The sequence below is a fragment of the Macrobrachium nipponense genome, chromosome 24 (genome assembly GCF_015104395.2).
Source record: "Macrobrachium nipponense isolate FS-2020 chromosome 24, ASM1510439v2, whole genome shotgun sequence".
NCBI lineage: Eukaryota > Metazoa > Arthropoda > Malacostraca > Decapoda > Palaemonidae > Macrobrachium > Macrobrachium nipponense.
In genome coordinates this window covers 75,789,804-75,813,903 of record NC_061091.1, presented here as the reverse complement: position 1 = coordinate 75,813,903, position 24,100 = coordinate 75,789,804, and the positions used below count along the sequence as shown (strand labels likewise).

The 24,100-nt window shown below is 39.1% G+C and overlaps 1 protein-coding gene across 1 annotated transcript in view; it reads left to right on the top strand.

Annotated features, from left to right (window-relative positions):
• The window catches only part of LOC135203582 (parafibromin-like), a 41,589-nt gene extending 19,658 nt beyond the window's left edge, over nucleotides 1-21,931 (top strand). The window contains exons 3-9 of the mRNA XM_064233346.1: nucleotides 444-510; nucleotides 718-837; nucleotides 16,945-17,087; nucleotides 19,563-19,776; nucleotides 20,977-21,139; nucleotides 21,440-21,564; nucleotides 21,788-21,931. Of these exons, the coding sequence (XP_064089416.1) occupies nucleotides 444-510; nucleotides 718-837; nucleotides 16,945-17,087; nucleotides 19,563-19,776; nucleotides 20,977-21,139; nucleotides 21,440-21,564; nucleotides 21,788-21,907 (952 nt within the window). The 3' untranslated portion in view covers nucleotides 21,908-21,931. The remainder of the gene's footprint in view (nucleotides 1-443; nucleotides 511-717; nucleotides 838-16,944; nucleotides 17,088-19,562; nucleotides 19,777-20,976; nucleotides 21,140-21,439; nucleotides 21,565-21,787) is intronic.
• Nucleotides 21,932-24,100: the final 2,169 nt, after the last annotated feature.

The window sequence follows — 24,100 nt, the reverse complement described above, 5'->3', positions numbered from 1 at the left end:
TGACAGGCAGCGATAGTTTCTTCTCCTCCCTTCCCTCTCAGGAAAATCGTGATCTTTTGTAAATTTGCATAACTTCACGAGGACCATTATTGTTGAAATGGAAGTAATATTTATTTGAAATTAACAATCATTCTTTTATGAAACTTATCTTTAGTCACTTTGACATCAGTGGGAGTTTTTTTTACTATAGCTGGTTCACTTAAGGTAGATTCTTGGATGAGCCCTATGCTTACGAGACGTTTGTTTGGAGGCTGCTGATTGGCTGGTACCAGGAGGTAGGCAGCTTCCAGCCAATCAGCGGCCGCCAAACAAACGCCTCAACAGGCATAGGGCTCAGCCAAGAATCTACCTTAAGTGAACCCAGCTTTAGTGGCTTGTAGGGTTGGGCAAAATTGATGACATTTGTGAATGGTCATGTTAACTGTTTCCCATCTTTATTTCAGTTCAGGAAAAGATGGTGCGCCCAAAGACTACTACTCACTAGAATGTTTGCTGTTCCTTTTGAAACATGTTAGCCTTACTCATCCTTCCTATGTCGAAAGGCTGCAGTAAGTACAGTGTTGGTTTATATTTTTTCATGTTTTTGAGGGCATACATGTAATAGCTTTTCATAGTGCAAGATAATTGAAGTGTGTAGCAAATATTTGCATACTGTGACTGGCTAGATTGTTAGATTATGCTGTACCTCTGGGCTTCTAAAAGATCCTCTCCTTCTAGGCAGAGAACATACCTGTTGTGCGTCGTCCTGATCGTAAAGAACTTCTTGCCTACCTCAATGGAGAAACATCAACTGCTGCAGCCATTGATAAGTCTGCACCTTTGGAAATTCCAACACAGGTATGATTAGTTTTCGTAGTTGTTTACCTTTTGTTTAATCGTGAGTGGCATGGTTAGCATACGTTTTGTCATATTGATATGCAATGTTTGTGACAGAATATTTTGTTGCATGCTACTTTCTTGCAGGTTGAAAAGTTTGACATTTATAGAGGAGGTTGCATTGCCTTCTGACAGATCTTGTTTGTGTGTGAATGTATTTACCGAGTTGCTAAAACTGGATTCATGTAATATTTCTACCCTGGTTATATTTGTAACTAAATTGTTTTCAGTTTTTGCTTTCAGCATTTTTGAACGCACTAAAGTTAACCATCACCTAAATAGAATTTTTTTTTTTTTACAAGCAATATTTTTGTGACGTATTTGTAACTTAATTGGCTGCCTTGACAGGGTTTAGTTATTTTGTGTCGTTCAGCTGAATTAACAGTTCTCATATTTGTCAAATTTTAGCTGAAAGATGAAATGGGCCATATTGATTGGGGGATGGTGTACTTTAAAAGTTTCTTGATAGCCAGCAGTGCTCTGATGCAATTTAAAAAAAAAAAACTATTCATTGCAGATAATATCCAACTGATGATTGTCCCTATCTTTATCTTAACAACATTAATGCAGACTGCTCTAAAAGTAACAACTTATGGTATGCTGTCCAACTTTTAGAACATATGACTGTAGCTTGTCCTTTGCCATGGTGGCAGGAAATTTTTACAGAAGCATGAAGTCAACCTACATTAATAGCTGCTGAATAACATTTTTGTTGTTGCATTTATTATAGATGATACCATGATTATTTTGGGAATAAAAATAGCATTACCTCAGTCTATAAAGTAGCTCCTGTGTTAAAATGCTATCCTTTGAAGGGAGGAAGAAATGAAGTAAGGAGTTAGGAGTGTCAATGTGAAGGTCAGCATAGATGAATGAGATAGGCAGAGATTGAATTGCTGGCTTGTCCTTTGTTTTTAGATATGTTTTGAAGGAGAGGTCTTTGTTGTCCATGGCTGATTGACAAGTGATAAGGACCATAGCGTACGCTGTCACTTGAATACAGTTATGGACTGTAGGACAAAATACCGTTTTTCATTCACGCAGAGCAAACATTTTTTGTTGTACGTATGGTTAGAGAAAAAGTTTCTCAGCATCTGACTGATTATTAGTAGTCTGTGAACTTTAAACAATGGTGGCCATGGTTACATTAAAATGTTAAGAGAAGTCATTGTAGGTTATGGTCATCATCATTAGTAATATTGTACAACTCAGTCATGTCTATGGAGTCGGGATGTGATCTCCCAAAGAATCTAAAGAAATATAGCAGAATTCTTACATTAGGGTAGGTGGATTTTACAGAACTGTGACTTTTGTGCAACTGTCAGACTTACGAATTTACCCCCATTTTATTTTGTGTTTCATTACTACTAGCATAACCAGAAATAGGAGGCAGGTCTGTTATTTTCTCCATGGCAAAGACCCAGATTTCTTCGTTCATATTGTTCTTTCTTCAGGCCTTGGCTAGGTGAAGGTATTTTTATTGTAAACCATCAGTGTGAAGGTTTGGATTTAAATGCAAAACATTACATTTCCTTCAATGGTACTTGCTACCCATGGGATTTGATGGCTTACTCAGATATTTTGCCGTGGAAATGGTGTAACGTGTGTTGTCAGAGTGCTCTGTAATGTTGTGAATGAATTCTTTGAAGAACTTCCTAGCCAACTACCAGAGTAAGGAGGGAGTTATTCTCTGCATATATTTCCATTTTGGCTTTACTTTATTGAAAATATATAATAGTTGATTAACTAGTTTAAACATATGTACATACATTGTAAGTCACATGGGTTGTCTGAAGTATTTATACTTATAAGAGAATTAGGATTAGGAGCAATATTAAGTTGAAGAAGTTGGCAGATAGTGGGCACAGACCGAAGGAAACAGACGAAATATAAAAGGCGTAAAGCGTCTGGCTGTAGAGTAGCTGCAAGCTTTTTAGACATGTCTAGGGTGTGTTATGCAAGGCTCACTGTAATTGGTATCCCCTTCATGGATGTATTTGAAACTATAGATGCAAGTTGTCATCCTTTGCTATTTGTTGATTGATTGCTTTTACACATGCAACTTACCCGGCAGATATATACTTAGCTTATGTCTCTGACGTCCGACAGAATTCAAAACTCGCGGCACACGCTACAGGTAGGTCAGGTGATCACCCCCTACCGCCGCTGGGTGGCGGTAATAGGAATCATTCCCGTTTTCTGACAGAATTTTTCTGTCGCCGGTGCTGACTACAACTTTGTTGGTAGCTCCTGCTTAGAATTTCTTGCTTGCTTCGCCGAGGATTATTTGGAAGTATTTGATCTTTGGTTGTTGGCATACACTTTGTGTTGGATTTAGTTAGTAATTATGTTCGATTTAACACCTGGAACTCTGTTTAGAGTATGTGTAAATGAGGGATGCAAGGTGAGGTTGCCTAAGGCTACTTTGGACCCACCACTGTTTGTGTAAAATGTAGGGGGAGGGATTGTTCGGTTAAGGATACGTGTGATGTATGTGATAAACTTAACTGAATTACAATGGAAAAGAACTAACTTCGTATGTTAGAAAGTTAGAAAAGGATAGGATTAGAAAAGCTTCAGCTAGAAGTTCAAGTAGATCCTGTTCTGCGGAAAACAGGATAGTATTTCTAACCCTATAGTAGCTTCGCCATCTTCCTTTTTGGTTTCAGCTCCTTCCGCAGCGAACCCGCAGATGTGTGCCGAGAGAGCCGCTGTGGAAGCTTCAATCCGCAATTTGCAACAGCAATTGCGAGATATAAACCAAGGTAAGGGTGAAGTGTCTAGTGATAAGTGCAGTGTCCCCAGTGCAGTGGAGGGGGCGTCTGACCGACTCCGCATCGCTCCTAGGCCTAGACCTCTTTCAGACTCCCATCCCCAGGGGAGGAGGAATGTCGAAAGCCGCAAGGGGGATTGTAGAGTATCCCCAACGGTCAGGCGTCCCTTCAGCAAGGTTCCTGTAGATCGTCTCCCAGGCTTGCTATAGAGAGCTATAGGAAAAGCCTCTTAAGGAAGTGTTTTCCGACTCTGATTCGTCCTCCTCCTAAACAGGATGGAGCTCTTCTTCAAATCGCGCCCTCTCAAGAGAGCCTGGAAACCTCCAGGAGTAGGCGCTCTTGACTCCAGCCCGGAGCCTTTTCCGGAGTATTCTCCTGCGCCTAAGAAGGCTATGAAGGATCCGGAATCCTCTCCAGAAGGGATTCGGTCATCTACTAAGAGATTCCTGTTTTGGACCTCCAAGAGAATCTCTCTTACTTTAGTAGGCTCGCTTTCGACTAGTAGGCGCAAGGAGCCTTCTCGCAGGAAGGACGCCTCTCTTCCCAGTCAAGAGGTCGGTTAGGAAGGAGGAGTATGATAGACGATCTTCTCCAGTAAGAGCCTATTCGCCTCCTAGAGTAGACGACTCCTTTGAAACTTCGTCGAGAACAGGGAAGATGGTATTCTCCTCGTAGAAGCTCGGAAGCTAGGAGTCATAGCGCAAAGCGGCAGGAAGTAGGCGCTAGATCCTCTCCTTGTAGGAGTAAGGAAAGAGTCTCCTTGCGAGGAAGACGATCGGTTCGTATCTGCGAACGATCTCCGAGGAGTAGGATCTCCTCTGCAAGTGGTAGGAAAGAACGGAGAGCGCTCACTAAGAGAGATAGAAGCGAGAAAGGCTCTCCTTCTAAGGATGATTGTTCTAGAAGGCGCCAACGTTCGATAGGACGCTGGATGGATGATCGAGTCTCGTTAAGTTACTCGAGACCTTATGATAGGCTTTCTTCAAGGGAGTCAAGCGCCTCTCCTAGTAGGTTCCAAGATTCTACGAAGAACCTAAACAGGGGTTCGCGCCCTACTCCTGGAAGAGTATCTAGAGCGGACGCTTACCGTTCTCCTAGCAGGCGTCGAGAGCCTGAAAGGAGCCTAATCGAGGATCTGCGCCCTACTCCTGTAAGACGATCAAGAGTAGGCGCAAGCGCTTCGCCTCAAAGGCAGCAAGAGCCTAAAAGAGCCTTTCAGGGATTTGCGCCCTAATCCTGGTAGATTCAGGAGTAGGCTCTGACGCCTCTCCTCGTAAGATTCAGGAGCCTGAAAGGAGCCTTTTGTCAGGCGCGCTCACTACTCCTAAGAGTTACAGAAGAGTGAGAGGCGCAAGCGCCTCTCCACAGGCGCCAAGAGCCTGAAAGGATCCTGACTTTGGATTCGCGCCCTACTCATAGTAGGCGCTCGAGAATAGAAACGAGTGTTTCTCCGGATAGGCGCCAAGAGCCTAATAACTCAGGCTCTCGATCCTCTCTAGTAGGTATCAAGAACCTAGGGAGAGAAGTAAAGCGGAGTTTTGTTCTTTACCAAGGAAACATATCTCGGGTATTGAACTGGGGCGGCTCCTTATTCGGACGAGCTCTTGAAGGATAAGAGTCGCACACCTGCCAGGACTTCTTCACCGAAGAAGTCTCCCTCTCCGAATGTAACTTTGGAGGAAGTCTCGGAGGAGGAAGAGACGAAAGAAGTAGGAGTCTCTGATTATAAGAGACTTTCTGCATTACTTCTTCAGGAGTTTGGGGACTCGCTGTGTTTCAGCTGATCCTCCTCCTTCTCCGGGATCTCTGCTATCAAGTACTAAGTTGGCAAAATCCCCCTCTTTGTCAAGATGCGGCCAACTCTATCTATGAGGAAGGCCATCAAGAATCTGGAGAACTGGCTCCTGGTTAAGAAGGAGGCAGGTAAGACGGTGTTTTGTGTCCTCCGTCTAGATTGACAGGTAAGCCGGGTGTCTGGTACGACACGAAGGAACCCATGGGGGTTAGGCCTTCCGGCTTCCGCAAACGCGGATTTTTCTGCTCTAGTAGAATCTTCTAGAAGACGCTCTCTACTGTCGGCTAAAGCGTCTTGGGGAATGTGCGAGATGGACCATTTACTCAAGGGTCTATTTCGCACACTTGAAGTCTTCAACTTCATGGATTGGGCCTTTAGGAGCTCTAGCAAAAAGAGCGCAAGATCTGGAGTTCGTGACTATGGAGGTGTTATCAAGTGTCCTTTCATGCTTGGACAAGGCAGTCATGGATGGATCCACAGAAGTAGCATCTCTCTTTGGAGCAGGAGTGCTCAAAAAGAGATCAGTTTATAGCTCGTTTCTCTCCAAGTCTGTTTCGCCATTACAGAGATCCTCTTTGCTTTTTTTCTCCATCTCGGAATACCTTTTTCCTCAGGTTGAGACAGTGAGGGACATTTCCAGATCACTGTCGGAGAAAGCTACGCAGGATCTTCTGCTCAGTCCGCCAAGAGGCTTAAACCGGCTGTGCCGATGGCTAAGAGAGAGGGAACAGCGAATATGGTGTCTTTCCAACAGCCCTTTCGAGGAAGAACAACCCTCAAGACCCGCAACTAAGAGTAGAAGGCCGTTCAAGAGAGGAAGATCCTCGCGGAAGGGCCATTCTTCGAAGCGCAGGAGACCAGAAGGCTTTCCAGGACTCCGGTGAGGACCAGAGTTAACTTCCAGACTCTCCCAGGGACTCCCAGTAGGAGCCAGACTTTTGAGGTTCGCGAAAGTCTGGGCTCAGAGAGGGGCGGACAACTGGTCCTCTCGATCCTCGAGAGAGGATACCTGATCCCTTCTTAGGGAAAAAACCGCCCTTAACATCCACTCCAAGGGAGTTAGCGGCAAGATACAGAGATCCTTAAAAAACCAAGCCACTATTACCATCTGGTGCAACAGATGCTAGAAAAGAAGGCGATAGAAAAGGTATTAGACATTCATTCCAACCAGGATTTTACAATCGCCTCTTTCTGGTACCAAAAGCCTCTGGGGAGTGGAGACCAGTGCTGGACGTAAGCGCTCTGAATCACTTTGTGATAAAACAACGTCAACGATGGAGACGACGTCGTCAGTTCTTTCAGCGCTAAGAAAAGGAGATTGGATGGTGTCATTGGATCTCCAAGATGCCTACTTTCATGTACCCATCCATCCCTCGTCCAGAAGGTATCTAAGATTTATGATACAGGGCCAAGTATATCAGTTTTGCGCCCTTTGTTTCGGTCTTTCCACAGTCCCCAAGTTTTCACGGGATTGATGATGTAGCACATTGGCTGCATTTAAAAGGAATAAGGATATCGCTGTATCTCGACGATTGGTGATTCGCTCGCAATCCAGGGAATCAGTGTCTGGAGGACCTAAGATCAACGTTGGACTTGACTCAGTCTCTGGGAACTGTTAGTGAAACCTCGGGAAATCCCAGATGGATCCCAGCAAAGCATTGTCTAGCTGGGGATTCTGGGGGATTTTGATGGATCTCGGGGTTTTCAAGTGTTTCCGTCCATAGAAAGACAGGAACGGTGCATTCTAAAAGTGAAGACCTTCCTAGAGAAAGAACAATGTTCCGCGAGGGAATGGATGAGTCTTCTGGGGACCTCTCCATCATTGGAACAGTTCGTTTCTCTAGGGATGCTTCACATAAGACCTCTTCAATTCTTCTGAAGGAGAATTGGGTGGGACCAGAAGAATCAGGATCTGTGGGAATCTTTTCCTCTGTCCAGAGAGATAAAGAAAAACCTCAGCTGGTGGTTAGAACAGGCAGACTGAACGAGGGACTATCGCTGCAGTTACCGAACCCCTCCCTAGTGTTTACAGACGCATCGGAGACGGGATGGGGGGCGACGTTGGGCCCGAGAGAAGTGTCAGGCACCTGGAGTGGGGAACAGGTTGTCCTGGCACATCAACGAGAAAGAGTTAGTGGCAGTGCATCTGGCTCTCAGGCAGTGGGAAGCCCAAGTCGCAAACTCAGTGTTGCAGGTAAATTCCGACAACACGACAGCTCTAGCCTACATAAGAAAACAGGGGGGGACTCACTCCCTCTCACTGTACAAGAAGGCGGAAAGAGCTTCTTTCTATGGTCAAAGGAGCGGAACATCACACTCTTGACGAGGTTTATACAAGGCGAGAAAAACGTCAGAGCAGACTTGTTGAGCAGGAGAGATCAAGTCATTTCCACGGAGTGGACTCTACACTCGAGGTCTGCAATCAAATTTGGAATCTATGGGGAAGGTCAAACATGAGACTGTTTGCAACTCATTGGAATGCCAGGCTGGAGAACTACTGCTCTCCGATTTCAGATCCAAGAGCAGTAGCGATAGACGGCCTCCTCCTAAATTGGGAAGGAATAGACGGCTACGCTTTTCCTCCTTTCAAGATCATAGGAAACGTAATAAGGAAGTTTGTTCTGACGAAAGGAGTAAAATTGACCCTAATCGCCCCATTTTGGCCAGCTCAAGAGTGGTTCACAGAGGTACTGGAATGGATGATAGATTTTCCAAGGTACCTTCCTTTACGGAACGATCTTCTCAGACAGCCCCACTTCGACAGCTACCACAAAAACCTCCCCGCGCTCGGTCTGACTGCCTTCAGACTGTCGAAGGACTCGTCAGAGCGAAGGGGTTTTCACGCGCTGCTGCAAAGGCAATTGTAAGGGCCAGGAGACCGTCCAACTATACGCGTGTACCAGTCGAAGTGGGAAGTGTTTTCCGAAGGTGGGCCAGGAATCAGAATGTATCCTCTTCCAGTACCTCTGTGACGGAAATAGCAGATTTCCTCTTATATTTGAGACTAAAATGTAACCTTGCAGTCTCGACTATACAAAAGGTTATAAAAGTATGCTTTCCTTGGTGTTTAGACATACAGGGCTAACATCACGGATGACAAAGATTTTAACAAAACGATTTGATTAAATCATTTGAGACTTCGAAGTCCAAGACAGCCAGACCACCCAGCTGGAACCTGGATGTGGTACTGAGGTTTCTCATGTCAGAGAAATTTGAACCTCCCAATAACTCAACGTTCAGAGACTTGACTAGAAAATCGATTTTTCTCTTTGCATTAGCATCAGCTAAAAGGATTAGTGAGCTCCAGGCTTTAGAAGGCACAGTGGGCTTCAGGAAGGATTCTGCAGTGTGTTCATTTAACCCCCTATTTTAGCAAAAAAATGAGGAATCCTTCTAAGCCTTGGCCAAGGACGTTTGAAGTTAAAGGATTGACTTCCCTGGTAGGGAGAGAAATAGAGAGAACTTTGTGTCCGGTAAGGATCCTCAAGTTCTATCTAGAGAGGAAAAAAAAAACAAATGGGAGGAACTCAGAGAGCCTTTGGTGCTCGGTAAGAGATCCGAGAAGAACGATGTCAAAGAATGCACAGGCATTCTTTATCAGAGAAACTATTAAAGAAGCACATGTTGCCTGTGAAGAGGAATACTCGGGTGAGCTGAGAGTGAAAGCGCATGAGGTCAGAGCCGTAGCAACCTCATTAGCTTTCCACAAGAATATGTCGTTAAAACGACTTAATTGGATCCACATATTGGAGATGCAATTCTGTGTTTGCGTCTAACTATTTGAGAGATGTACGTGTGACTTATGATAAGTGCTTCTCTCTCGGACCTTACGTGTCTGCGGATTCGGTGCTGGGACAGGGGGCTGAAACCAATCTAGCTTGGTTTAGATAGATTAGGAATTTTAATCTTGTGGTGGTGTTTTTATGGTCGATTGAAAGTGGTCAGGAAAAAGTACCATTTTCAATTCGTAGTGTATAAACAAAGTAGTGTGTGTCAGGTGGTCGAGATTGGTTGTTTTCATGCTCCTTGTAATGTTTTGGACCTAGGTCTGTCTTGTAAGAGGGTTAGTCCCCGATGATACGACAAAGGTGAAGGCTCTACCATGTAAGTGGGATAGGCCCCATTGGTATGATCCAAATAAGGCTCTGTCGAGTAAGCGGGCTCGCCCCCATTGACATGATCCAGAAGGGTTCTCAGTGATAGGTCTCATCCTCACTGGAACTCTTGAGGCAAGCAGACTCATAGACAGTTCTCATGAAGTCTTCTGCCCAATAAGGTAGGAATCAAGGTATTTAAGTTTATTTATAGTACCTACAACAAAAGTTGTTTTCCCTGTTTTTTGAATTGCTATTCATATTGAGTAACTATCTCTTACCCTCCTCCAAGGGTGCCAATCAGCTAAGTATATATCGTCCGGGGTAAGTTGCAATGTGTAAAAATGAAATTGTTAAGATACAATAAAGTTTTACACATACTTACCTGGCAGATATATACGTTTAATGGCCCCACCCATCCTCCCCCAGGAGATAGGGGGAAGAAAAATTCTGTCAGAAAACGGGTGAATGATCCTATTACCGCCACCCAGCGGCGGTAGGGGGTGATCACCTGACCTACCTGTAGCGTGTTGCCGCGAGTTTTGAATTCTGTCGGACGTCAGAGACATAAGCTAAGTATATATCTGCCAGGTAAGTATGTGTAAAACTTTATTGTATCTTAACAATTTCATACTTATGTAGGACTTGGTTATCTCTCTCTAGCTGCTATGCATGCACTCAGAAATGCACCATCATTTGTGTTTTCAGATTTTTTTTTAAATGTTTTGACCCTTGCTGTGTAGAATTATTGCTCAAGTATATTTGAGTATTGTGTGCTTGGGACATGTACGGTTTATTAGTTTCGTCTCATTCCCATTGTTAATCATATAGATCCCATATGTTCATGGTCAGAGAATCAAAGAATCCCAGGCTCGCCAGCGTAGAGTCCACAGAGTGGGGGGGGGGCCGGGAAAGTCCCTCACTGCGCATGTGTTGGCTCTTCCAGATATAACTACCCACTCCCATCTTTGCAACATAAGTTTCAACAATGTCAACACAGCTTTCCATTCCCATGATTATAGTCATGTTGCAGCAGTGCTATCTCTTTTTAACTGTTTTGTTTAATTCAATTAATCTTGCTACTTTTGCTTTTAGTTTTAGAGTAATTGATGAGTTCTAAGCATATTATTTTGTGCCTGGGCATGCCTTGATGTCATCACATTTTTTGAGGGTCGGTCATAAGTTTGATATTTCATGTCTACTTATTCTGTCGAGTTTGTGCTTGCAAGAGTACCCTTCTTCATCTTTTAATATGGATTGGCCTTACCTTGATAATAAGTTAATGAACTAGAGACAAGTGATTGAGGGGATGCGGAACTTACCATTCACTGTACCATCAGTGTCACCTTTTCTTCCCTGACCTAATCAGGTGCCTCTTTGGTTAGGTTATCTGAGTTACCAGTTGCTTCTGCTTCAGCCAGACCATCTTAAGATACCACATTAGAAATGAGCCACAGAAATACTACTTAAGAAACAACTAGATTCACAGAAAGTCAATGGCATAAATATGGCTGGGTGATATTGATTCTTTTTCATATGGTTTCTGTTTTACCCATGAAGTTGGTAGAGGTGACACCCATATGCCAATTTCCATCAGAGAATGGAAGGTAGGGCTAGAACTAGGAGTTATGATAAATTGATGGGCTCTTGGTTTTCTCTTTGCAACCATATGTTCATAGTTCCCGTGCTCCTTCAGATCCAACAACATGGTAGTTCTCCTTGGCCTTTTTTAGCTTGAAGTCACTATTTGAGCACCTTTGTAAAGATGTACTTCAGAATCTCTCAACAACAACAACAATTCTTCCTTCTGGCACTAGATATCTCAGTGAGGTGCTTCCAGTTTGAAAGATAGTCTTCCACACTGATGGGTGGCTGTTTCTGGGCCTTTCCTTTGTGCTTGGTCAGCAAAACTTTACATTGGAATCCTTCCCCCAATTGCTGTCTTTTTATTTGTCACAGAAGACAAGGAAGACCTATGTTTTGTATGGTTCAAGTAGTTTAAGGCATTCCTGGAAACCTTAAAGTCTGACAGAAGTGTCTTTATGAAACTTTTTCTTGCCACAGGCCAGCAGAAGCAAATTTCCAAGAATACTGTTTCCTTTTCGCTTAAGTCATCTCTTAGAGTTTACTCTGGTGAGTCACTGTCTGATATTCAGCAAATACAAGTTGTGTTTAAGAAATGTATTTCATCTTGACTTACCTGTCCTTTAAATCGAGGTGTCCTGTATCTTACGTGTGTATACAGGCATTGTCAGTGAACTTCACAAAATTTTACTTACATGTTACTCATAAAGATCAGGACATATTCTCACTGGGGCCCATCATTATGCCAGGACATACTGGTAAAATGAGGAAGGGGTTTTTTCCCCTATCTAGCATCTTCATCATTACTCACCCTCTCATCATACATGGACCTTTCATGATGAGAACCTTCATGTCTTGTGTTATTTCAAAGTGGTCTTCACCTCTGTTACATAAGAGCTCTTGTGTCTTAAGGGCGTATTTGTTCTACAAATGGGCTCTTGTCTTCCTTAGTCAGATAGTTATGTTCCTGTAAACTATCTCTTCAACAAACTGTCCTCATCCTATACCTTCAGCTTTTTAATCAAGAGTATCTAAAGAAGCTCACCTTCATAACTCATTGACAGTTTAGACATAAAGGTTGCGATGAAACAATATTTTTAAAATCCATAACAGTTTTTTAGTACAACACCTTTAATCATATATGAAGGGGCTTCCTTTAGACCCATGACTTACTACTACTGAGAGGAGTTCATAGGTACCTTGGGTGTAGCAGATGTATATGTAATGGAGGACCTTTTTCTTTGGATTTTATGCTGATGAACCCGAGAGTTTTGGCTGCTAATACAAGGTATCAAGGTGAATAATAGATTTAATGGATTTTACTGGATATTTGTCTGTTGTGCGTATTGTTCATTATGTGACCATTTTCTTTTTCTGCAGCACTGTACGGTGTTATTTTAGATCCGGAATTGGGCCCCTGAATTTTAGTTTTTATTTTACAGTTGCAGGAGGAAGTGATTTGTCTCAAAATTATTAAAGGTTCTTCAGAAAAGAATGACCCATCACATTTATCATCTGGGAGCAATGTTAGGAAAAGGCTGAATATAATAGGTCCCGTATATTCTCCTGCTATTAGAGAGGTGGAGTATATTCCAGATAAGAAAAGTAGATGGGATTTACCTCCTTGTACCTACATCAGAGAAGATATCATTTTTCAACTTGATCCTGGTGCTTCTTCCATTGCCCCTGAGAAGAAAGGGAAAAAAGATGTTGAAGCTCAGAACAAATTGCAATCAAATTTGGAAGCAAGGACTCACATAGAGGTTCTGGAAGTCAGGGGTGCACACTCAGATATGAGAGATGTAAGAACAGCAGTAAAAGTCCTGGATGGAAGTAAATGAAGTGTGCTCAGATACAGTAAAGTTTGTGCCATTCATGAACTTCAGGAGTAAAAGTAGGTCAGGCCTAGAGGGGGGGAAAAGTTGCTCAGATTTGAAATTAGGTGGCTTGTCTAATGTAAATGTAAAAGAAGAACCTAAGAAAAAAGGAGTAAAAACCTCTCGCAAAAAGGGAAAGTTGTCAACAGAAAATAATTCATTGTTAGTTTTTAACTTGAATCAAAAGAAAGTAGTGGAGTCCAATAGCATGTCAGCCTCAGGTTTGGAAGGTAAAGTGCAATCTTGCAATAGCAAAAAGATTATAAACATGCCTGAGTCTGTGGAACCAGGTGTGAAGACAAGAACTGTGGAAGAAGATACCAGGTTTACCAATATGGTATTCATGAATTACTCTCGGTGAATGGTAATGTAAAGTAAAGTGTCAAGTCCTAAATCCATAACCTTTTAGTTCAGGTACACTCTAGGAATTGTGACAGAGTCCCACCACCAAGTTTCAATTTGGTGTCACATGATTCATCATCATCTCTTTCTAGTAGCTGGGCATCACTCGCTCATCCTGTTTTATAACGGATCTGCCGTTCAAGTCCTGTAATGACTTTCAGATCACCTGTCTGTGAGACTGAATACAATTGCATGCAAAAAGCTCCTTCCTACAGTTTCACACAACATCCAGATTACATTCCCTCCAGCATTTACACATCATGTAGACTGTACTCCATCCAGCAGTAATACTAGTTGTGCGTAGACCTTCCAGCAGTTCTGCTAATATTGCAAACTAATTATGCACCATACACACTTAAGAGTGTAACAAGAGTATCATCGTGACAGTGTTCCCTATGTTGCCCAGTCTATAGGACAGATACCAAATAGTCTGCTGCCAGGTTTGTGATCTGTCAGACTCAAATGTAATTATGATTAAATGTATAGAATCCTTTAGGAGAATGGATGTAATAACCATCACGAGCAGAATTTTGGTTCTGTTATGAGAAATGACAGTTTCATCTTCAAAGGTGATTTCTATTAATAGTTCTTGTAGTTGGTTTTAAAATTCTGTGGCTGGTGATTTGTTTGTGGCAGTTAGGAAAAATACAATATCTAGTTACTATAATTTTATTATTTATTATTATTATTATTGTCTACAATATGCAAGTTTTGCATTGTTACTTGAATGGCAATCTCTTAATTGGTTTTCTTGGATTTGATATTATTACAAGGTATCATTTTGTTTTTCATCTAGGAGTAAGTTTTAAAAAGCTAGTGAATACTGTCCTGACATCCTGTACAAAGTCTTTGGAAACTTGGAATTTGGTTGTGATAAAGGCTGATGTTTTCCAAAAAGTTTTCCTGTTTTTGTTTTTCCCATTTAAAAGAAAGTATATTTATCAGTTGCAGTGCTGATGGTTTACGGTAGATGAAACTATGCATTTTGTTATTATGTTGTTCCTTATTTGTTTCTGTCATTTCCATACAGCACTAATATTGCTGTTTGTTTGCGAGATAGTAGCGCAGAGTCCTATTCCTTCAGTTACATTGTTGTACGAGTACTTTGCTATTAATGTATATTAGTACGTTATTTGTTTATACCGTATATATTTTCAGTTTAATTCAAGATATCTTGTGTTAATTTTGATTGGGGAAGAGGCATTTATGTATATTACTATACACTGTATTTGGTTATTCCTTGACACACATTGATTTTCTGAAAAACTATTGGATGTAGTAATTGTTAATGGTTTTTTTTTATACTGTTAAAGTTTTTGTTCCGGTTGTTTCTCCTTTTGGGCCATTAGGAGAAGGTATTATCATCTGAAGCTGTTATAAATAACTAAATCGTGAAAAATTATACTATAGTCATGGTCTGTACAGTAAAGTATTATAAATTTCTAAAAGTAATGTTGTTATTTTTTTATTTGTCCATTGAAATGTTATTTGGTTCAGAAAGATACTGTCATGATCTGTGGTGTGAATTTAATTATTGTAATTTTTGTTTTATTTCTCCATTTATTTTTATTTGGTTCTTTTTACATAACTTGCTCTTCTGATATTGGTCCACCTTTTGAAGTAGGTATTCCTGAATTTTTTATCTGCAAAAGATTTGTATACAGCATAATGTTGTGGAGTTTTTTCCTTATGAAGTATGATGAGATTTTTATCATTAAGCTTTGTAGAAAAAAAATTGCTGTAAGTGATTAGTTTTCTCACATAACCTGCAATGATTTCATACCAACTTAGCTTTGTTGATATAGCACCTTCTAATGGTTTGAAACCAGTTTTGATAGTTTTATGTGGCTCCCATTGTTAATAATATATAGCCACTTTTTGGGTGAGGTAAATTTTGTTTCTACCAAAAATGAATTTCCTGCTTTTTGCTTTGTCAACCAAACTCCACCGAGAAGACTAGTGTTTTTGTTAGGTATATACTACTCTTAAGTGTCTTAGCTTTGTGGGCTTTTATAGAACGCAATGTTGTCTTTCTTTCATGTACGTATGTGCGTGTGTTTACTAAATCTGCTTTAATAGTTGTTTTTGTGCCATAAATGCTTAATAATAATAAACTTTTTTGAGATGTGAAATTTTATATCTTTGAAAGTGTTTTTTGTATCAACTTTATTTGTCAAGGATTGTGCAATAATTTGTAAAATTATTTTTGCAACTCTTTCATATTACAGTGCATTTAATGGTTTAGAATCGAGGTTAACAGTAAGTCACTCTGGCTTTTTTAGATGATCATAATTGTTGTTGTTCACATTTGTATAAGTCCTGGTGTAAAGATTTCATCGAATACAAATATTAATGTAATATAGGACTTGTTTTATTGACATGTCTTGATGGAATTTTTTTCAGAATCATGTGGTTGTTACATTTTGAATGATAGATTGTGAAAAAGGTAGATGAGAATTGAAAGATGATTCACAGGAGGTTACATTCAATCCTCCACCTATGTAAGATGTGTGGTCCCTTGACCCCCAGCCTTCTAAATTAAAAAATAACTTAAGTAAATATCCTAGTACAGTACACTGTACTGTAGGATGTTGATATATGTATGTTACAACTTAAACACATTCTCCTATTTATATCATGTGATAACATAAAATCATTTTGAATGCTAAACTCTTATTATACTGTTGTTAAAGAAGTGACAAAAATCTACATGTTAGGTACTGATTTCGCTGTTTCAACCTGATATTAGCAGTGACTCGACAACCTAACACTTTTTCTTTTTCTAGACTTACATTTTGTTCTCATTTGCATATTTTGATGAAAGGGAAGGTTAATTACAGAATTTAGTAAAAGTGAACAGAAAATCTCTCTCTCTCTCTCTCTCTCTCTCTCTCTCTCTCTCTCTCTCTCTCTCTCTCTCTCTCTCTCTCTCTCTCTCTCTCTCTCTCTCTCTCTCTGTGTGCTTTTGCTTGTTATGTAAGACTACATTCAACTGTAGTGTAGCATTTATTCTCATATAACGGTAATTGTGTCTGCATTGCTGTTTGGCAAGGTAGCCATAGTTCCACTTTCAAACTGTGGTTAAATGATAACGTATTCTAAGATGGAACATCTTCATAAAGCAGTTACAAAGATATGTCATTGTTATGGTTTAATGTTCCAATCATATACAGCAAATTGTACCATGTGTAATCATAATGCCTGTATGTATGAAGTTCAGATGTTTTTCATGCAGTCTTAATGTTGAGATGTTCGGAAAATTCAAATTTTGCATTTTGGAATGTTCTGAGACTTACAAAAAATTTTCTACGCAATTTTTCAAATTCTTCTGAGTTAGGCAGCTGTAAATTAAAGACCAACTGCATTTAACTTACATCCCTTTGAAGATGGAGCTTGGGTCCTTGACCCAGTATCATTTACTGTGCAGGTGTGTGACTGCTATATTTGATTTCATCCATGTAATAGCAGTAATTTGATTTTATAATAATTCCAGATTTATTGTTTGTATTTTTACAGTCCTCTAGTAATGTTTGTATTTATAGGTTAAGCGAACAGTTGAAGATACTTCAGACAGCACAGCCAAGAAGCCCCGATATGATGATAGTGATGTGCAGAAACTCAAAGAACATCTTGCGCTTCGTTTTGATGCTCCAAAGACCTCGTCTATTGTCAGTAACATTGATAGGTATGTATCACAGAAATTCATTCATGGTAGTGAAGTAATTATTGATTATTTAACCCTTAAACGCCGACTGGACGTATTTTACGTCGACATACAAAAGTTTTTTAAAAATTCGCGGAAAAATACTTTTAGGCCTACCAGCCAAAAACTCTTGAATCACACGCCTTGGGGGATGCTGGGATTTCACGGATCAAGGTGTTGTTTTGTTTACAATCTTTACGCAGGCGCGCAAGCGCAAATTTCTTTCTTGCCGCACTAAAAAGTATCTGTGACACATCTCTGAAATTATTTCGTCACTTTGACATAATTTTTTTACCATTTTAAATTAACCGTTACATGGAGTATTATATATGAAAATGTGCGCATTTTTATGTAAAATACAACAAAAAAATACTCATGATTGTAGCTTTTATCAGTTTTGAGATATTTTCATATAAATAACGATAAGTGCCAAAATTTCAACCTTCAGTTAAATTTGACTCTACCGAAATGGTCGAAAAACGCAATTGTAAGCTAAAACTCTTATATTTTAGTAATATTCAATCATTTACCTTAATTTTGAAACTAATTGGAAGTCTCTAGCACAATATTTCGATTTATGGTGAATTTATGAAAAAACTTTTTCCTTACGTCCGCGCGGTAACTCTTCCGAAAAAATCATACATGCGATTGTGGTAATGTTTCCACCATTTTAAATTAGCCGTTACATAAAGTTTTATATAGAGAAAATGTGCGCAATTTCTGCACAATACAACTAAAAACAACCCATGGTTGTATCTTTTATCAATTTTGAAATATTTTCATATAATAAATGACAAGTGACAAATTTTCAACCTTCGGTCAACTTTGACTCTACCGAAATGGTCGAAAACGCAATTGTAAGCTAAAACGCTTATATTCTAGTAATATTCAAGCATTTACCTTCATTTTGCAACAAATTGGAAGTCTCTAGCACAATATTTCGATTTATGGTGAATTTATAAAAAAAAAAAAAAAAATTACATTTTCTTTACGTCTGCGCGGTAACTCTTTCCGAAAAAATCATACATGCGATTGTGGTAATCTTTGGGCACTTTTAAATTAGCCCTTAACATTTAAGTTTTATAGGTATAAAATGTCGCAATTTCATGTATAATACCAAAAACATAGTTGAAAGGTTTTAGGCTTTTCCCTCTCATTTTGAAAAATATTTGCATATAAATCCGATAATAGAACAAAAAAAACCACGTTCGGCTCTAAGGATTTAAAATACTGTGTCGTTCAAATTTAGACTTCTACCGAAATGGTAGAAACCAATTGTAAGATAAAACTCCTTACAGTCTAGTAATAATTCATTTCATTTGATCTTACATTCATGACAAACAAATTCGAAGTCTCTAGCACAATATTTAAATTTATGGTGAATTTTAAAAAAACTTTCCTTCCCTCCGCGCGCGGACTTCTCCGCCACAAATCTCCGAAATGTGTAGTCCCACATTCTCGGAATATTTGCTCCGTTTCATATTAGGCATTTCATAGAGGTTATATCTGAAAATGTGCGCAATGTCATGTAGTAAAATAAAACTAAAATATTTGAAAAGTTGTAGCTTTTCTTATTTCCGAAATAATTTGATATAAAAAAATATATATAAAAAAATTCGACATTCGGTCAACTTTAACTCGTCAGATATGGTCGAAAACTGCATTTGTAAGCTAATATTCTTACAGTATAGTAATATTCAATCATTTGTCTTTGTTTTGAAAGAAATTGGAAGTCTCTAGGACAATATTTATATTTATGGTGAATTTTTGAAAAAAATATTTGTTTACGTCCGCGTGTTACGAATTCATGCATTATTTTGTGATAATATTTTCTCTGTGTTGCTTTTATAGTTTTACAATGTGTTATATACCAAAATGATCGCAATGTAGTGTACATTACAACGAAAAAAATAGTAACTTGTTATCTTTAACCGTTTTGCGCACAGCGCGATTTAAATACAATTATATATGAAATTTTGCTTTTGCGCTATCATATATCGCATTATTTATATATGATAATGATAATTTTTTCCATTTCTGATGGTTGCATACTAAACTTCAGGCAATGACAAAAAAAGGAGCCAAAAATGAACTCTTAATCTTAAAAACTAAGCGCGCTGTGATTTTTTGAAAAAAATATTTTTTCCGCTTCCGCGCTCATCTGAAACGTCTCCGGCACACGGGAGACATTTTTTTTTTTACCGCTTCGGCGTTTAAGGGTTAATTGACATTTTTCACGATTTCATATTGTCGAACATTGGTTACGTACATTGCAATATTGTAAATAGATATGGTTTGATATCTGCAGTGAAGGTGTTTGTTTTTATAGGGGCTGTATCAAAGCCCTTTTTCTTTGGATTTGATGTTAGTACATTTCATGTGAAAAAATTGTCCAAAGTATATAAAAGTACAATTCATGGTTAGGAATTTTATTGATGTCTTCTTTCATTTCTTCAGATCGCTCTCAGAAGCCATGTCAATTGAAAAGATTGCTGCCATTAAAGCCAAGAGGTTGGCTATCAAACGTACCATGATTAAGGAAGACGACGATCTTGGCTTAGGAACCGATCTACGTAACATGTTAGAATTTGATATTGACGTTACAAAAGATATCACTACCAAAGAAAGACAGTGGAGAACTCGAACAACCATCCTACAGAGCACTGGGAAGGTATGAAAAACTTGTGTGTTCCCCTTAATGCTTTGAGATTCTGGGAGGTCCCAAAACTCATTGGTTATGTCACTTATTGACTGTCTATGGGCATAGTAATGTTTGTCTGTCCTTGCTCACTGTAAATTCATTTTTCATGATTTACTATTGCTGTTTTACATTACTTTAAAGTTGAGTACTTTTAATTGACTGTAGAAAGTTTAGAAATGGAACACAAGAACAGAATGACTGTCAGAATCTCAAACGTTGACATTTGCACAATCAAAAATGACTGGAAATTCAAATGATTAAGTAACAGTACGTTAATAGGATGTGCCTGAAATGTGAATGTTGATTCCATTTTAATGAAGGACATTACCAGAATTACCCAGAGTAATTTTCATTTTATGCAGGGAAAAGAAAAATGAATGCTGATTTAGAATAAATGTGACTATAAAATTATCTCTGCTTTGTAGCTTTATTTGTATTGAGCTTATTCTAGAGTCCACTTTGGTTTATTGGGTAAATAACCATTAGATAATTATTACTGTGGATGCAAATACAGAATTATGTGTCCCTTTGTATTACGTGATTTATTTTTCTTATTTCTTAAAACATCCTACCTGTATTGATATTGAATACTAATATTAAATCGTCTGCTCAATAGATGTGTACTTTGTTTGGCAACAATTAGTAAAGTATCCATATAGGGCAGCCTTATGGTGCATCATCTGGTGGTTGTTGAAGTGGGATCACAGATGTGCTGCACTTTGTGAAAAATGATTTTTGTTTTAAATAAAGTTTCATAGGTAATTTGGAAGCAAGTCAAGCGTCCATAAATTGCAACCTTATGGTGCATCAGCTGGTGGTGTTTAAAGTGGAATCACAGGTGTGTTGCCATTTTTAAAATATATCTTTTATTTTAAAACAATCTTTGTGGTTTGTCAGACTGATATGATAAGTTGGATTCCTGAGTAAAACAATTTTTGAATGAAATTATGAATTTGAAGTAATGTGGAGATTAGTTTGTGTATTCAGCAACTCATTTTAATGAGTATTATTTGAATATTAAGGCTCTGTGTTTCTAGATTAAAGTAGTATGCTTTTCACTGTATTTGGAAAGGTGTCATGCTGTATAAAGTATTATTTTCTATTTTTTCCAAAGGTATGACGTGATTGCATTTTCCAAACATGATTTTGAAGTGGCCCTTATCTTTACAGCAATTTGCTGCCAGTATCATGGGGCTTCTCAAATCTATAAAAGCACGAGAAGAAGGCCGTGCCAGAGCCACTGCACCTAATCCTCTGCCAACCCCTGTGAGCAGAGTGCCCCAGCCAATTGGTTACTCAAGATACGACCAAGAAAGATTCAGAGGAAAGGAAGGTGTGTAGTAAAGGCTAACAATGACGATTGTGAGATGATTTCACAAGGAAGGGGAAGTGTGTCTTTTGTAATGAGTGCACAAAAAGTCTGCATCCCCTTCTTTCCCCCCCAGCTCTGTTTTTTGCAAAGAATCTTGTAGATTTATTTATATTTGTCCATCATATGGATTGTTTTTGGGAGGATATTTGATCATTTTAATTATGAATAATGTGTATCTTCAGTTTTTATTTGTGCAAATCTAATTTTTTTCAGGCTGATAGACAATGATATTTACAGGTCTGATTAATATTTGTTTTTCAGAAACTGAGGGCTTCAAAATTAACACTATGGGAACCTACCACGGTCTATCTCTGAAGAGTGTGACAGAAGGTGGTGGTCAGAGTAACAAACTGGCACCACAGCCAGACCTAGCTCCACAGACTAAGGTATGTGTTAATTTGTTCAAGTAAATATGGTTATTGGAAGAGGGCTTGTAAAATAAGCTTTCTTTGCAATCTTTTAGACAAGTAGGATTATTGTTTCTCATTTTCAAAACTAAATTATGTCAACATAATGTTGCCTATTGATGTTATTTTTTGCTTATTGAGCTGTGGTTTGTAACAGTTTTTTTCTTGTGGTTAAGTGATTTTTCTAATTGTTTATTGACAGCCTGTGCCCGGTCAGCAAGCAAAGAAAGTATCCAGAACTCCTATAATTATTGTCCCCAATTCTCCTACATCACTCATTACGATGCTAAATGTCAAGGACTTGCTACAGGATATGAAGTAAGTAGCTTATTAGAAAAAAACCAATCTGGTTAGTTTTTTTTTTTTTTTTTTTCGTTTTTTTTTTTTTTTTCGCTGGTTTGCAGAATTTGTAAATTTCCCATTTTAGCCAGTGTATCAGTCTTGAATTTCAAAGGAAATGGAAGCTGTAAGGAACTTGGCAATTTTGCTTATACTTGCTTGGGTTCTTTGTTTTATACATACTTAATTAGTTGGTTTTGCTGTCATCTATCACTCAGTCACTTCTTGTTTTCTGATTCTGCATTGTTTTTAACAGCTTGCATCCTCGTTGTAGGCTCATCAACTTACCGAATCATTCTAAGTCATTTTGGTTCTATTAATTATGATGTCTACTTGTGCTGCAAAACATTTGTCATCCTTGGGGAAGGTATCCCCTTTAAGTGACCGTCTTGTAGGAGCCAAGTGTGTTTTCTTGCCCCTACTAGTGCAATTTGCGAGAGAGCAACATAATTTTGGGCAACATACTCGTATGTATACAAATTATGCTCCCCCTTTTGTATATCTGACCTCTCAGTTTGCTTTTGTATTTTATGGCCTACTCTTGTTTATAGTGTGCCTTTTTCCCACAGCTACCTCGGCATATCTGATGCTTCTCTTTATCCTCGAGTGCCACAATGTATCCTGGATGCTCCTGCGCCATTGGCCCTTCCTTCTTAAATGTTCCTATTGCTTGGTTGGCCTTGACCAGTGCAGTATTCATAGCCTCTGCTTCTCCATGTATCATGTTCATTCAACCATTCCATCTTGTTATGGCCATTCGTTTGACCTCGAGCAGTCCTGTCTGTGTTCACAGTTTGTCTTGCCTGCTCTTGCATCCCATGACTATCTTTGCCCCAAGATTCGTGCAGCCTCATTTCTGAATTACAAGATGACATGACAGCAGTAAATACTATTAGGTCTAGATGGTAATGATTATTAATTATACATCAAACCCTGTCAAGAGAACACTGGAAAACAGTAATAGTGATGGTAGTACTTTGTTGTATGCAGTTTGTACTCCCGGTTCTTTGGCCAGAAAATAAACCAACAGTAATATTGTGATTTTGGAGGCTAGTTATTATGAGTGGTGCTTCTATAGAGTTTGATCTAAGGAAGTGCATATATTTGTGTAAAGTTCCTCTGAAAGAAATATGATTAGTTGTGTCAAGGTAAAAGGTTGGGTGGTTTCATCTTGGTATTAGTATAGTATAATAATTCTAATGTATTGTAATAAAGTAATTTTTATTTGTGTACGATTGAAATTGTTAAGCTGAGTCAAATGCTCACATTAATTTTTCTTTATTTTTAACGAGTAAAATTTTTCTCGTAGCGGTTGAACTGAGAAATTGAATTTTTGCAGGGGAGATGTGCATAGCCAAAGGGATGAAGTAATTAAGATGTGACCAGTTCATCTCCATAGGGGGTTCAGTGCTGTCAGTGCACCTTCGGTAGCATGGTCGGTATGGTGTTGGCGTGCCACCTAGGTGGCCGTGAGTTCAATTCTCAGGCGTTCCGTTGAGGGGTGAGATGTGTATTTCTGGCGATAGAAGTTCACTCTCGGTGTGGTTTTGGTAAGTCACGTGAAAGCCGTTGGTCCCGTTGCCGAATGACCGCTGGTTCCATGCAAACATAATATGCCGTACAAACGAACAAAACAAATATAGGCAATATTTAAGGGGTCTTTGCAGCCTTCCTTCGCCCCTTAACTATAAACTCAGACTTTCTACCTTCTCTAGCAATTGTTACATAGTGCAACTTTTAGAGTTTATCCTGTTAAACTTTCAGACATTCTTACTGTCAATATCCCTTCTAGTGCTTAACCTCGTAGGTCCCAGCACTTGGCCGTTGGTCTGAATGTAATACTCTATTTGTTCATGAAACTTACCTGACAGATATATATATAGCTGTATTTTCTGAAGTCCGACAGAATTTAAAAATTCGCGGCACACGCAGTGGGCGGCCAGGTGGTAGTACCCAATTCCCGCCGCTGGGAGGCGGATATCAGGAACTATTCCATTTTCTATTCATATTTTTTTCTGTCGCCGGTCGGTAAACAACTGTTTACAGACCTCCGCCTAGGATTTTGAAAAACTTCATTAGCCACTTAAGTATCCTAATTATTCTTTCGATTATTAACTTGGATTTGTGGCTAGGCATACGCTATCGTAATTTTTTTTTTTTTTCATTGCATTTGATG